Raw genomic sequence first — 15,871 nt, forward strand, 5'->3', positions numbered from 1 at the left:
AAATACAATCAGCATAACACAAGGTCTAGCAGCTTCTACAGTAAAGGATCAGAGGGCTTGGAATATGATATTCCAGAGGTCAAAGGAGATAGGATTAAAACCAAGAATCACCTATCCAGCAAAACTGAGTATAATACTTAAGGGCGAAAGTGAACATTCAATAATACGGAGGACTTTTAAGCATTCTTGATGAAAAGACCAGAGCTGAATAGAAAATTTGACCTTCAAATATAAAAATAAAGAGGAGCATAAAAAAGATAAACAGGAAAGAGAAATCATAAATGCCTTACTAAAGCTAAACTGTTTGCATTCCTATGTGGAAAGACAATATTTGTAGCCCTTGAGAGTTTTTTCAGTATTAGGATAGTTGAAGGGAATACACACACACACACACACACACACACACACACACACATATATAGACAGAGGGCACAGGATGAGTTGAATAGGAAGGGATGATATCTAAAAAATAAAATTAAAGGGTAAGAGAGGAATATATTGGGAGGAGAAAGAGAGAAATAGAATGGGGTAAATTATCTCACATAAAAGAGGCAAGAAAAAGCTTTTACAGTGGAAGGGAAAAGGGGAAAGGTGAGAGGAAATGAGTGAACCTTACTCTCGCTGGATTTGGCTTAAGGAGGGAACAACATACACACTGAATTGTGTATAAAAGTCTATCTTACACTACAGGAAAGCAGAGGGGAAGAGGAGAAGGGGGGAATGATAGAAGGGAGGGCAAATGGGAGGAGGAGGTAATCAAAAATAAACACTTTTGAGGAGGGATATGGTGAAAAGAGAGAATAGAATAAATGGACAGTAGGATAGGATGGAGGGAAATATAGTCAGTCTTCTACAACATGACTGTTCGGGAAGTGTTTTGCATGACTACACATGTATAACCTATATCAAATTGCTTACCTTCTCAATGGGAGTGCATGGGGAGGGAGGAAGGGAGAAAATTTGGAACTCAAATTTTTAAGAATGAATGTTAAAAATTGTTTTTACAAGCAACAGGGAAATAAGACCTACAGACAATGGGGTATAGAAATCTATCTTACCCTACAAGAAAATAGAGGGGAAGGAGATACGAGAAAGGCAGTGTGTGGGAGGGGGAAATGATAGAATGGAGGGCAGATTGAGGGAAGGGGTAACTAGAATGTATACTCTCTTGGGGCAGGGGGAGGGGAGAGATGGGGAGAAAATTTGGAATTCAAAATCTTGTGGAAGTAAAGGTTGAAAAGGAAAAATAAATTAATTTACAAAAGAATTTAAAAAAGAGCAACTATGTGATAGATATTATATACATATATATAATTTTAAACCTACTTATTTTATACTTTCTATTTATATTCTCTGTGCAACTAGGTTTTCTATAAAAGAGGGGATGACAGCTGAAACAATTGAGGATAAGGAACTAAAATGATGCATGCTATAAAAATGTGGAAATGACAATTCATTTAACAAAAATGTATTGAATGCTTTGTATAAAGTGAACACTTTTCTAGACACAATGGAATATACAAAGAAGCGCAAGATCTGCTCTTAGTTTTTAGGAAAACACATACATGAAACAGTTAAATAACAACTCACCAGATGCTCTGAAAAAACACAAACATTAGCTTTAAGTAAATTGGTTACTTCCTACTAGTCAGTAATCTTACTGATAATCTTCTTTTCCCATTTTTAACCTTGAGTCAACAAAACAAGAAATATTTTAAGTATGATTGCCATGTATTGTAGATATTATGACAGTACATTTTCACAGGAATTCTGTCTCAGAGCAAACTAGGACGTTCATGAATGGCTTTTGAATTCAAAGAAGAGATCAACTTATTTGCATAGCTATATGATATACTGTCATTACTGCTGTATTAATTTCATGAATAAATATGAACTTTATGGTGAGAAGTTGAAATATCAAGTCGTAATTCTAACTACTTATCATCACAATACTATTCTTAAGAAGCACAAAGTAAAAACCATGTGTATTAGGAAAACATCACTTTAAAGCCTTGATTCCAATAAATTTCTATATAAAATTTCTATCGTAATATAAAGACTCTTCATGATTCCACAAAAGATATCAAAATAGAAATAATCTTGTTTAAAGGGTCTCTGACCACAAACATCAAACAAGGCCCAAAACTGGGAGAAATATGCTTCAACAGAAGTGTTTGCCCCTGTGACGGAAGAAATCCAGCTTAGAGTCAAAGTTAAAGAAAGATTCCCTGTGTATGGTAAGATCCCTTAGATGATCCTCTTTATGGATGACATTGCACTGGTTACATCAAGCTCTGGAACATTGTAGAATCTTTGGGAAAACAGCTGTAAATTACTTAAGAAGGTTTGGTCTGATCAGCCACACAGGAAAGACCAAGTATATGAAGAATGTCTATTCCTCAGATTATGATAAATAGTTGTATGGGCAACGTATACAGCTTGTCCATTATTATTCATATCTGGAACAGACAGTATAAATGGATAACAAGTTGGGCTGGGAATTAAAAAGAAAAAGATAGGGGATTGATTGATTTCAGGAAACACCAAAGATCCCCTAATGAGACTAAGGTTTTCCTGGATACAAATGTTCAGGAGGTTGTATCCCGTGAAACATGAGTGGAAATCAAGGCAGTCCTAGGGTGCATGTGCCAGACCTCTCCTGGAAGCTTACTTCAAGGGATATGTGTGATTTAATATTGAAATGCCTTTTCCTTTTTGAAAACTGAGCAGAAAGAGTTGCTAACTCAATGTCCTCAAAAGGGGGTGATCTGCCTTCTGCCCCACTCCCCTCTTCCATCTCTCCATCCTATTAGTACTATTGGAGTCTACTATTGGAGGAGTAGGAGAGAAGTCTGCTGCCTTTACCCCATCCTGGCTGCATGTATACATATCTTTCCTTTGCAAATCTGAACCTGGATCTCAGAGTCTTAATTGCCTGTTCTGCATTGCTTTTTTTCTTTTTTTGACTAGGTGACCAAGTATTGAATCTGAGGCAGACATTTCTAGTTTTAGAGACCACTTTGTGAATGTGAGAGATCTGGAGATCTTGGCTTCTTAGTGAGAAGGTGTTCACTCTATACATACTACAGTGCTTCTTGGAGGAAAGGATAACCCACTTGTTGGGGAAATAAGGCCCGACTTGTCAGAAAATGCATCTGGTAGATATTGCTTGGACAATGAAGAGTTTGGTGAAATGTAAAAAGTTCATTCAGCAGTCTCATAAACTGATTCATATCCCAGTGTTTAAGTCTCCAACTTTCAAGGGAGTATAACAGTAGTTATATTATTACATTCTGTTTTAATTCTCTACGTTTTTCTTCCTTCTTTCCTTCCTTCCTTCTTCCCTTCCTTCCTTAATTCCTTCCTTCCATCCTAACTTCCTTCCTCCCTCCTTCTTTCTTTCTTTTTCTTTTAAGAATTTCTTTAATAAGTAGCCATCCTATATATGATTAACAGTATATACTAAATACTTTTCTACTCCTCTTTGGGGAGACCTGAGACATGAGACTAAATATAAGTGTTAAGTAATTCTTCTCTAGAACTGAGGTGGTGGTGTGAAGAGCCAAAGAGTTTGAAAATGAATTTAACCCCTTCCTTTGGAAGTCAGATCTCCTGTGACTGAACCCAGTTTAGATGCATTCATGGACTCAGAGCCAAGAAGGACACCTTAGAAGTAGAAAGGGTGTTCCAATCCTTTGTCCTTGGCCCAGCAGCAAGAGTTGTTATTGTTATACCAATGCCCACCTTTTAAACCCCAACATTCTATTGGCGGTATTGTATGGTTGTGAGACATGGAACAGAATGATCTCTGAAGAAGTGAAAATAAATATCACACATATGGCCATGGAAAAGCTCATGGAGTGTGGATGTGAGGTAAACAGACTCCAACCTATGAGGAACTTTAAGGAACAGGAAAGAAACAGGAATGAAACATGCTAAAGAAATGTATGGTAGAAAAAAAAAAAAGATGACCTGGCCAAATGGGGAAGGCTAGTAGTAGAAGTAGACAATGTGATGTTAAGAGAAACTGAAGAAAGATTTCAGAACACTGGATAAACACGCTGTGGAGAATTTATGGGAGGTAATGGACAAGAATCTCATTGTAGGCATGAATGGGTTACAATCTACATCACTGGAAAGAACATCCATATGAATGAGATGACAGATGCACATGACTATTTGAGTATATGCTACATAGAGAGGAAAAAAATGAATTTAAATAATTTAAACAATAATTTTAATTTTGGGAGAAGGCTGCATAGAGTTTCAACAAAACTCCTACTCAAAATTACAAAATGGCCCTCAACTGTGTGTAGTCCACTTATGCTTCCCCAGTGACATTCGCAAATATGCTGGAAATGTTGGGCAGAATGTGCACAGAGATGTGCAGGTAAACATTTAATAAAGGACTTTCTGGAAGAAAGTTTAAGCACAATATACTCTTAATGTGTTATTGACATTTCCTCTCTCCCTTTTTAAGTTTAGACAATCAACAAAACAACAAAAAGATCTTTGATTTGCAGCATTTGCCCATTTCTGAGGTATAAATGCTTAGAATGAAAATTTAACATTTGGTTATCTTGCACTTATATGAGGTGGTTCCATTACATCCCTGCATAAAGGATGCTAACAACCAATTTCTAGACCCTCTACAAACATGAATTTAACCAATGTTACTTCAAATTCTCTGATGACTAAGTGGACATAGTAATGGAGGAATATGAATCATATCAATAGTGAGACAGCTATGGAAGAATTGAAATGAGAACTAACAGTTTAACACACGAGGTTCAAAACCTTACCTAAACAACAAGTATTCCACTTGTTTAAAATGAAAATGGACTAAACAGAAGTTAATGACTCTATAAGACAACAAGAACAAGAAAAATAAAGTCAAAAGACCAAAAAGAAAAGAAAATGTAAAATATCTCATTTCAAAAACATATAACCTGAAAAATAAAACTTTCAGAAAGATAATTTAAGAATCATTGGACTGGATGTCATATTTCAAGAAATTATAAAGGAAAACTGCTCAGATCTCTAGAATCAGAGGGCAAAGTTAAAACAGAAAGAATCTACCAGGTTACCTCCTGAAGGAAACCCCAAAATACAAACTCCCAGGAACGTAATAGCTCAACTCCAGAGCTTGCAGTCAAAGGAAAAAAAAATACTGAAAGATTTCAAGTACCTAGAATCCACAATCAGGATCACCCAAGGTTTATCAACCACCACAGTTTTAGGAATAAGGTGTTGAAAAACAATATTCCAGAAGGCAAAAGATACAACTTACAACCAAAATAACTTACTCAGCAAAACTGAGTATAATCCTCCAGCGGAAAAGGTGGATTTTTAGTGAAATATAGCACTTCGAAGTGTTTCTGATGAAAAGACCAGAATAGTACAGGAATTTTAAAGTATAAACACAGAAAAATAAAATAAAGAGGTAAATGTGAATGCGAAAAAGAACTAAGGATGAACTATTTTCATTCTAATGAAATACATGTCCCTTCAGAATCCTGTTATTATCAGGCGTCATAGACAGAAGGTCTAAGAGTGTGTGTGTGTGTGTGTGTGTGTGTGTGTGTGTGTGTGTTTTTCATGATCTTTAAAGAAGAAAAAGGGGAGGAGGACACACTAGGGGTTAAAAATGAAGAGAGAAAGGGTAGAGGAAATTATCCCACATAATCTGGGTGTACAAGTAGAAGACAATACAAACAAAGCATAAGTAGGGAGGGAGCAGGACACTTAAACCTGACTTTCACCTGAACAAGTCAAAGGAGAGAAGAATATACACATGGAACTGGGTACAGAAATACACTTCAATCAATAAACAAACAGGAAGGAAATGAGAGAAGGTGGAATGAAGAATAATATGGAAGGTACATTAAGGGAGGAATTAACTTAGGCAAAACAAACTCCAACCATGGAGGGTGAATCTCAAGAAAATATGTGATTAGACTCTGGATGGGTAGTTAGGTGGTGCATTGATAGAGTGCTAGGGCTAGAGTCAGGAAGACCTGAGTTTATATCTGGCCTCAAACACTTCATAGCTGTATGACCCTGGGCAAGTCACTTAATCCTGTTTGCCTCAGTTTCCACACCTGTAAAATGAGCTGGAGGAAATGGCAAACCACTCCAGTATGTTTGCCAAGAAAACCTCAAAAGGGTTCACAAGGAGTCAGACATGACTGACAGTGACTAGACAAAGGCAAAAAGGTGAATTTTAATTGAAAAAATATGATAAAAAATGAAGATGTAGCTGGGAAAAAAATCTTTGCAGTAAGTAACTCTGACAAAGTTTCAAAATACTAAGGAATTGACTTAAATTTATAAGAATGAGAACTATTCTCATTTTCAAAGGAAGCAATTCAAGCTATCAATAGTCATATGAAAAATGCTTCAAAATCATTAAAAATTAGAGAAATGTAAGTTAAAATAGCTCTGACATTCTGTCACACATTCTTCATATGGAAAAGTTAATTAGGAAAAAAAAAGAAACTGACAAATGTTGGAGAGGCTTCAGGAAAAGAGGCAAATTAAAACACTCATAAGAGAGCTGTGATATGGTCCAGTCCTTCTGGAAAGCAATTTAGAACCATGCCTAAAAGGTTACTAAGCTTTTTGTAAGCTTCAACCCAGTGATACCACTACTAGGCCTGTACCTCAAAGAGATCAAAGAAAGAGGAGAAGGACTCATATGTACCAAAAATATTTATAGCAACTTTTTTTGTAGTGGCAAAGAACTGGAAACAAAGTGGGTACTCATTAAACAGAGGACAAATTATATGTGAATGCAACGGAATATCATTGTGTTATGAGAGATGAAGAAAGAGATGGTTTTTGAGAAACCTGGGAGAACTTGTATGAACTGAGAGGGAAGTGAGTAGAACCAGGAGAAAAATTTATGTAGCAACAACATTGTGAAGACAACTTTGAAAGATTTAAGAATTCTGATCAATGCCATGATCAACCACAATTCCAAAAGACTGATGATGAAGTATGCTACCTATTTCCTGACAGAGAGGTGATACATTCAGAATGCAGAATAAGATATATATATATGTGGCCAACATGGGAATTTATTTTGACTATACATATTTCCTTCAAGGGTTTTATTTTTCTTTTCTTCAGGGGAGTGGCATAGTATGTGAGTTGGGGAGAGAAAATCCTTATTAGTGGAAAAAAATTAAAATTATAGTTTATTAGAATAATCTCAACTAATTTTGAGGATATCCCTGATGAAGACATGAGAAGAAAATAAACAGTATTCTATGGAAGACTATACTTTTATGACCAATTAATAAATACTTAAATACCTAATATATGCCAAATACTGCTAGAAGCTGGGGATGCAAAAAAAAACCCAAACAAACCAAAACCCCAGTACCTACCCTCAAGCAGGAGGAAACAATCTATATACGTGGTTGTTGTTGTGTCTGTCCTTCGTTTTCAAAGAGGATCATGATGTCAGAGAAATGACGACATGACTTGCACTTGACTTTGTTTTGAGTGAGGGAGGGCTATGCAGGTCACCAGTTTCACTTTCTCCTCCTGAGCACTCTGGATCCAGTGAGCAGCTATTCATCAGGATGACTGGGGATGGCCCATGATGCAATGTGAGACCTTGACCTTTTAGGCTAAGGCCTTTTCAGGTACTCACTGAAAGTGAGGTAATTCCCATTCAGTGAATAGGCCTCTTTAAAAAGTAGTCAGGGGGTTGGCCCCTTCAACAGAAAATAAAATAAATAAATATATAAATATTATATGTATACACACATATACACATCAAATACAAATACATCTAAATTTTCAAATACTTAACTATAAGCGATCTGATCAATCACTTTAGACCACAACCCACTCATGCCCGTCCTGTGCAGTTCTTGTAATTGTGCGTGTTTAAGTACTTATAGACAAAAGCTAGTGAAATTCAAAAACACCTAGGAAATAAAAGAATAACTATAAGTTCCTTTACATGTATAGTACATACAAAATAAATAGAAGGTAATTTCAAGAAGGGAAGACACTGGCAACTGGGAGGATCAGGAAAACATTTCATTTAGGAGATGGTATTTGAGAAAAGCCTTGAAGGAAACCAGAAATTCTAAGAAGCAGAGCTAAAATGAGGTGAGGGCAAGTATGTTCAAAGCATGAAGGCAAGTACAAAGGTACAGACCTGAACGATGGAATGCTACAGTATATGTAAAGGAACAAGAAGGCCAGGTTAGTAGCATTGTAGGAAGCCTGTAAGGAAAACAATGCATAATAAGCACGGAAGGGTAGATCTCATAATTGATTGAAGGGTGCAGAGAAACTTTGTATTATATTTGTCTGCTGATTTTTTAAAAAATTGCTTTTTATCACCTTAAAGCCTCTCCTGCAACAAGATGTCTTCCATGCATGTTAGAAATTATATATGATTCCTTGGAAGATGTAAGAGAGAACTCTATTCAATGAACCTCTGCTTATTAATATCAAGATAGGGACTGGACATCTGAGATGATGAGATGTCTTCTATCAATGTAAGTTTGGCCTTTCTCTGCAAGTCTTAGAAAGTTACCTAGATGTTAAGTGATTTGCACAGGGTCACAGGCAGTATGCCCAGGGATGACATTTGAAACTAAGTCTTCCTGGCTCTGAGGCTAGCTCGCCCTCTATCCACTATGCCACTGTTGTTCAGTTGTGCAGTTGTGTCCAACTCTTCATGACCCCAAAGGCACATCCTTCTGTCCTCCATGGGTTTTTCTCAGAAACCACTCCAATGGAACTCCTTTCCTTAGAACTCTCCATTACAACCTGTCCTTCTTGGGTAACTCCATATGTCATTGCTCATAATGAAACTATATTATGTGGAATTACACAAGCACCTCTGCCAAAACAAGGAAGAGGTGATCCAGGAGGGCACCACTGTGCCATGTGGTCTCACTATTAATATCAAATGAAGCTTAAAACAGAGATATGTTCGTCAAAGGTGTTGGCACTGTCATGCAAGATTTCCAGAACTGAGTCCAGGTGGAAGATGGTGATCTTATAAATGGTGATGTTCCTTTCAGATAATGATAGCTGGCATTTATATAGCACTTTAAAATTTACATAGCAATTGTTATACGTGACCTCATTTGATCCTCACAACTCTGAGAGGCACATGATAAAATCTCAATTTACAGGTGAAGAAACTGAGGATGAGAGAGGTTGTAACTTGCCCTGTTTACATTCAAACTCATGTCTTCTTCACTCCAAGTCCAACATTCTATGCATTTTGGGTCACCTTGCAGATGTCATTGTTCTGATAAGACCTGCAACATTGTAGATGTAAAAAGGATCCATAATCACTCAAAAGAATTTGGTCTATTTATCAACATAGAAAAAAAATTAAGAATGCCTATTTTCTAAATGAAGTAGTAAGATGATCTATCACTATATGGACAAACAATGCAAAGAGGATAGGTGGGGAGAGGTAGAACTGAACAGGAATAAGAGCAAGCTAAGGAGACTGTTATTTTTATGATCCCTAACTTCTCCATATAACAAAACTCAATATTCTTTCAGTGATACTATATGGCCGTGATCATGAAATACCATATTTTCCAAAGCATCAAAATTATGGGTAACATCATTAAAAAAAGCATTATAAAAAAGCAGTGCAAAAGATCAAACATGATCCTTTATACTTCATTACACATCAAAGTGATGTCTAATAGCTAGCTAGTATTTATACACCAGGTGAGGATTTGCGAAGGGCTTCCCTCATGTTATCCCATTTGATCCTCAACTCAACTCAGTATAAAAACAGCCATTTCCAGATCCCAGGTCACAGATTCTCTAAGGCAGGATTTGAGTTCATGTCTTACTAGCTATACCACCTGGCTGCCATAAGGCATAAGAAAGTTGGCTGGTCATGTAGCAAGAGTGAAGGACAACAGAAGGTATTGGCAGATAGAAGGACAAGACCGTGTTCCCCACAGTTATTCACATGTTAAGAGCCAGCACATTGGATACAGGAGGCAGAGGCAAAGTCATACTGAGTGAGAAAGTGCAGGAGTGAGTTGTGATTGGTACGTGGAGGGAGAAGTCATATGGCTGATACCACAGATCCTGTGAATTACTGGCTTAAGAATTTTGTTCTCTTTCATAGAGCAATTTACTTCACCTTTTAATTTTGTACCTTCCTATGAAGAGCAACCTGCCATCTCTCCAACTACTCAACGGAACACCAAACCCAATTTTAAAAAACCATTCTTTTTTCACTAGTTCCTCTTTCTGCCATGGCTAAGTTCCCATTATTTTAGTTCTGATTTGTACTGGTATCACTAGCGTTCATGCACGTATTTTAACTCAGCTGATCTTCACAACCCTCGGAGGAGGTGGTGGTAGGAAGGCTGTGGAAACTGAGACTTGTCTGAGTGAAGTAAAGACAAATCTTTTTCCTCTGGTCGGTGCTTTTTCAATACTTTGTAGATACCATGATATAACTTCTTGGCATTTAATAAAAACTCCCTTGGAATAAAATGCAGGCTAAGCCTAGGAGCAGGAGAGGAGGACAGATCTGCGGCTGGAAGGTTCTACAGAGGAGGAAATCGGGCTCGGGAGGTCGGAGGCCAGGTCCGGACCGCTGGCAGACTTCGGCTTCACTCACGAGGTTCGGCTCAGTCCGGACTGACACGGACTCGTACATTTCAAAGGATCCTGCCCGGGGGCGGGAGCTTCCACTGCGGGACACCGTGAAGCACACGCACACGCACACAGGCAGCCACAGCACGGTTTTAAAACTGAAGGGAAACGAGGTTTTCTAAAGTTTCGGCAGCCGGGGAGGCGCACAGGGCACACCCAGGGCCGGCCTAGCCCAGCGCGGGGCGCGCCGACGGGCGCAGGAGCGGCCGCGTGGGCTTCTTCCGTACGTCTTCCTCTAGCGGCGCGGCGTGGCGCGGCGCAGGGCAAGGCGGGCGGCGAGGTCCGCGGGGGCGTGCGGCGCGGCGTGGCGGGAAGCGGGGGGCGGAGGGAGAAACTACGAAAACGGGGTCAGGCCGGGGCGAAGGCCAGGACGGAATGAGGGGAGCGTTTAGTAGGCGGGGGGCAGGCAGGCCCTGCACGCCGGAGGATTTTCCCGAGGATTCCCGGCCCTGGAAGTGGTGAAGCGGCCGGAACGAAAGAAATGGAAACTTAGGGGAAGAAGAAGAAGGAGAGAGGGCGGGAGAGCCACCTCCCAGCCTTCCTCTGGATTGGCCCGCCCCCTCCGTCACCCGCGGGAGCCCTTCGGGCCACCGTAGTCCGCGCCTCTCCTTTTCCCCGCGTGGCGCCGATGACGCGAGGCGCTGAGAGCACTCTTCTTACAGAGGTCCCTTTCTTCCGAACAGTCGGTTGCCCGCCGCTGCGCCTGCGTGGCTGAGAGGGGAAGTGAGGCGGTTTCCTCGGCGCCTTTTCCGGCTGTGGCTGGGGCTGAGCTGGGAGGAGGAAGAGGAGGCGGCGGCGGCAGCAGCGTCGGCCGGGGGACCCTGCATACAGGGCGGTGGCCGGAGGTAACTGCTTGGGCTGGGTGGGGAAGGAGGGTACTCAGGTCCTCCATTTCTTTCCCCGGAGTTCCGGCGGTAATCCCCTTCTCCCTTTCTTTCCTCTCTGTCTCCTTCCAGGTAGCTCACCGAGTCCCTCCGGGGATCAATGACCTGACGAGGAGCCGGAGCCGCCGCTGTCGCTCGGGTGGCGAGGGTCGGTGTTTCGGCGGGCGGGCGGGCCGGGGTCTCCGGCGGCTGCGGGGCCAGGAGAGACGGCAGGCAGCCCGAGGAGCGGGCCGAGCGGGAGCGGCGGCGGCGGCGCTCGGTGCCTGGGGGGGAAGGGCAGTTCCGGGCTGGGCCTCACCAGGGCGGCGGCTCCCCGCGGCGCAGCTTTTGGCCGGCGGCGGCGGCGGCTGGAGGAAGCCCGTCTTGGGGCCGGTGATGTCCCACTGAGCGGGGCCCCGGGACTCGGCCCCTAGGCGGCGGCGGCTCCCCCATTGCAGGCCGCAGGGCGTCCTCGCGGCTGGGCGGGACCGCTTCGGTTTCCTGGAGGCTGCGGCGGCGGCGGTGCCTAAGGGGACGCGGGACACCTGAATGCCCCCAGCCCCGGCTTCTCCGACGCGATGGGGAAGGTGCTGTCTAAGATCTTCGGGAACAAGGAAATGCGGATCCTGATGCTGGGGCTGGACGCCGCCGGCAAGACCACTATCTTGTACAAGTTGAAGCTGGGCCAGTCGGTGACGACCATCCCCACCGTGGGCTTCAACGTGGAGACGGTGACTTACAAAAACGTCAAGTTCAACGTGTGGGACGTGGGCGGCCAGGACAAGATCCGGCCGCTCTGGCGGCATTACTACACCGGGACCCAGGGGCTGATCTTCGTGGTGGACTGCGCCGACCGAGACCGCATCGACGAGGCCCGCCAGGAGCTGCACCGCATCATCAACGACCGGGAAATGCGGGACGCCATCATCCTCATCTTCGCCAACAAGCAGGACCTGCCTGATGCCATGAAACCCCACGAGATCCAGGAAAAACTGGGCCTGACCCGGATTCGGGACAGGAACTGGTATGTGCAGCCTTCCTGCGCCACCTCAGGGGATGGACTCTATGAGGGCCTCACATGGTTAACCTCTAACTACAAATCCTAATGAGCATTCACCGCCCATCACACCCCCCTCCCCAACTCCCCTCAGGAGAGAAATAAAAAAACATTCATAGGATTATCACCACCATCACCTCCAAAATGCCACTTTCTCTTCTTTTGAATATGGACTCTGGAGTTACTGTTTTACTGTTTGGGGGGGCTGGGGTTTGGGGGGTTTCTTTTGTTTGTTTTCTTTCTTTCTTTCTTTTTTTTTTTTGCTTTGCTTTAGGACGCTCTAGTCTGACATTTGACATGAACACAAAGTACTAGGTGCTCTTGTTGACTTCCAGCAAATGGGGTGGGGGAAAATATAGCAGCTCTTGAGATGGTCCTTTATAATAATGGTTTGATTTTTTTATTTTGAGGGAATCTTTTTTTTCAATGTATGTCTCCCCCCTTTTACCCAGTTACCTTATCACTTGCTGTAGATGGCTTATTTTGCATTCATGCAGACGATGTTGCAAGTCTGTTTCATCTAGTAAACTGAAAATTATTGCTTAATCAAACTGCAGTCTGTCTTTTATATTTAAGGACTCTTTTTTTTTAAAGAGTTCTAACTTTAGTAATTTCAGGTGTGTCTTTTCATATCTAAAACTAGAATGGTAAAACCTTGCCTGCAGTGGCAAACAAGTGATACCATTGTAATAACTTGCAAGTGCAAATCCGTAATGTTAAGCAGGTAATGTAAGAAGTGCTTTGAAATGTTAGCTATTAAGTTCTGAAACATACATCTTGCATGACTAGGGATAAGACCAAATTTGCTGTACCACATAGCTAGCTGTTTCCTGAATGAAAATGTGAAAGTTTGAACAGGCCATAGATCTCGTATTGAAAAGTTAGCAGTTGTGTTGAATTTTCTCTCGTTGCTTTTTTGTTCACTTCCGATAGTAGTGTAAGAATTATTCAGGCAATAGAGCAATAATGGTACACACCACTTTGATAGCTGAAACATTTTGTTACATTTTGACAAAACATGCTTTTTTTTAGTTGGCAGATAAGATAGCAAAAACCAGACAGTGAGTTTTGATAATTACTAGTCTGTTTATTGTGGTCAGTTCTGAAATATTTTTAAAAATTCAAATTATCAATCTTTTTTCCAAACTGCAAAAGCAAACATTCCAGTTTCCCTATCGCAGAAGCTGATTAAGTTGAAGAAATAAGTAATTTTTTTAGAGTTTACAAATGACCTATATCTTAATTATCAGTGAAAAAGATGGATTATTTTTTAAAGTTTGACTTAATTTTGTGAGAATGTAGATTTAATTCATGGAGGTGGTAATCAGATACTTTATTAGTTCACATTTATTTAAATTTAGAAGGAAAGGAAAATTGATAGATGACTAGATAAAATCCACTGATAAGAAATGCCAAGTAAATAGTGGAAAATATGTAGGTAATGATCCTACATATGACGATGAATGTAAATTTATAAGTCTTGTGAAAGATAACCAGTTTGTCCGTTTGTCAGCTACTGTCAGTATAACTAGATTACATTGTTAACCAGATAGTTGAGAGTACTTTGAATCAAATGTTAATAACTTGATATAGAATTGTGCAGCAGAAGCTGGTTCTTAGCCTCAAATATTAATTTTTAGAGATCATTAAAAAGTTAAAATTTGGAATTTAAAGAATGTATACTATAAAATCAGAAATGAGGTGGTGTGTGTCTGTATGTTTGTGTGTGCACTTGGGGTTTATGAAAAATCCGCAAAAGTTTGAATGAGACATCATACTACAGTTGTGCAGTATTAATCCTGCATGTTTTTTGACCATAAAATGTATGATGGTGCTTTTTACCAAAGATATGAGGGGGCTTAAGGTTATAGAAAATTCACTTCTTGACATGAAACAACTTGGACAAATATTTTACTTAATAGACTAATAGATAATAAACTGTTTCTATAGAATTTATATGGAATAGGAATTAAAATTTCTGCTGTAACTTAGCAGTTTAACTTCATTCAGGGGCAAGGCCTACTGAAAATTAGGTTGAAGAAATAAAACATTTTGGGTACCCTTACAAAAGATTTCTAAGGCTCCATCATAAATTTAATTCATAGTCTTTTGAACGATTCTAATTTTTAAGGTACATAAAATGTTTGTAAAATGATATTCAAATATCAGAATGTACTAGTAACATCTGGAATAAGATAAGCACAGAAAATTCCCAAACTGGAAGAAAGTTGAAGCCCTCATGCTAATAGTTCTTGAAATTCTTTTTAATGTGTCTTTTTTTGGAAACAAGCAGTTGGATTGGTTAGCTTTCAATTTTTTAATATTAAAACAGTGTTTAAAAGATTTTTATATGCTTAAGTGATTTCTTTTGAATAGGTGAAAAGGTAATGAAATTATTTTCAGGTTCTTTGAAATGTCTGAAAAGGGAAAATGAACATTTTGAAATACAGTAGAACTTTGAATACCTTTTAGTAAGCAATTGTAAATTTTACTTCAGATTTTCCTTAATGAATGAAAAATAGTTTATAATTTTTCTAGTTAAATTTAACCATAATCATTAGTAATTATGGGGCTGGTAAATACAATCTACAGGGGGAAACAATCATATCTTTTAAGAACTCCAGTTATTTTTAAGGAACAATTTGAAGTTTAAAGTGCATCAAGTTCTGTGTTCATGTTTTATAAGATGCATTAAGTTTTGAATGAGGTTAATCTTGTCTGAAAAAAGTAAATGAGTCTCTAGACTATCTCCCTAACAGTACAGTACTTGGAATTGTGTTTTTAATGACTGTAGTGTTGAAAAAGAACTAATATGCAGAAAATAAAGAAATTACACAGCAGTTTCTCATGGTATATTACTTGTTTGAAACAGTCAAGCATATGGTATATTGGGTTCCTGTGCAGAAAGTGTATAAAGTGGTTTTGTTGATTTGGGGTCATCGATGTGATATTTGTCTCTAGTTTTAGGAAGTGCATGTTCTTGGTTTCGTAAGGTGCGTTTGAGCTTTTACTTTTTTATGCAGAAAAAGTTAACATGAACAGTGATAATTCCTTGATTTTAAAATAGAACATGGACCAGAGATATAATTGAGAACTACTTAAAAGCTTCCATGTAGCAGCTTGTTATGTGACTATTCACTTATATTATGTGGATTTTTGGAATATAGTTACATTCACAAAGAATGTGGCCTACTTTACTTTTTACATTTTAGAAGTCCTACAGGGAGGGCTTCTTTGATAAAGATAGAATAGCAGCTGCTTATAAAATGGATTAGTAAAT

General features: G+C 39.8%; 1 protein-coding gene across 1 annotated transcript; it reads left to right on the plus strand.

The window, feature by feature from the left end:
- The first annotated feature begins 11,816 nt into the window (after positions 1 to 11,816).
- Positions 11,817 to 15,431, plus strand: ARF6 (ARF GTPase 6). The gene has a single exon (XM_072629784.1). The coding sequence runs from the start codon at positions 12,113 to 12,115 to the stop codon at positions 12,638 to 12,640; it is 528 nt and encodes a 175-aa protein (XP_072485885.1). The 5' UTR covers positions 11,817 to 12,112; the 3' UTR covers positions 12,641 to 15,431.
- The last annotated feature ends 440 nt before the right edge of the window (positions 15,432 to 15,871 follow it).

Source organism: Notamacropus eugenii, chromosome 1 (assembly GCF_028372415.1).
Source record: "Notamacropus eugenii isolate mMacEug1 chromosome 1, mMacEug1.pri_v2, whole genome shotgun sequence".
NCBI lineage: Eukaryota > Metazoa > Chordata > Mammalia > Diprotodontia > Macropodidae > Notamacropus > Notamacropus eugenii.

Excerpts from the sequence above, each read along its gene's own strand:
- ARF6 (XM_072629784.1), top strand. The coding sequence starts at position 12,113 with ATGGGGAAGGTGCTGTCTAAGATCTTCGGGAACAAGGAAATGCGGATC.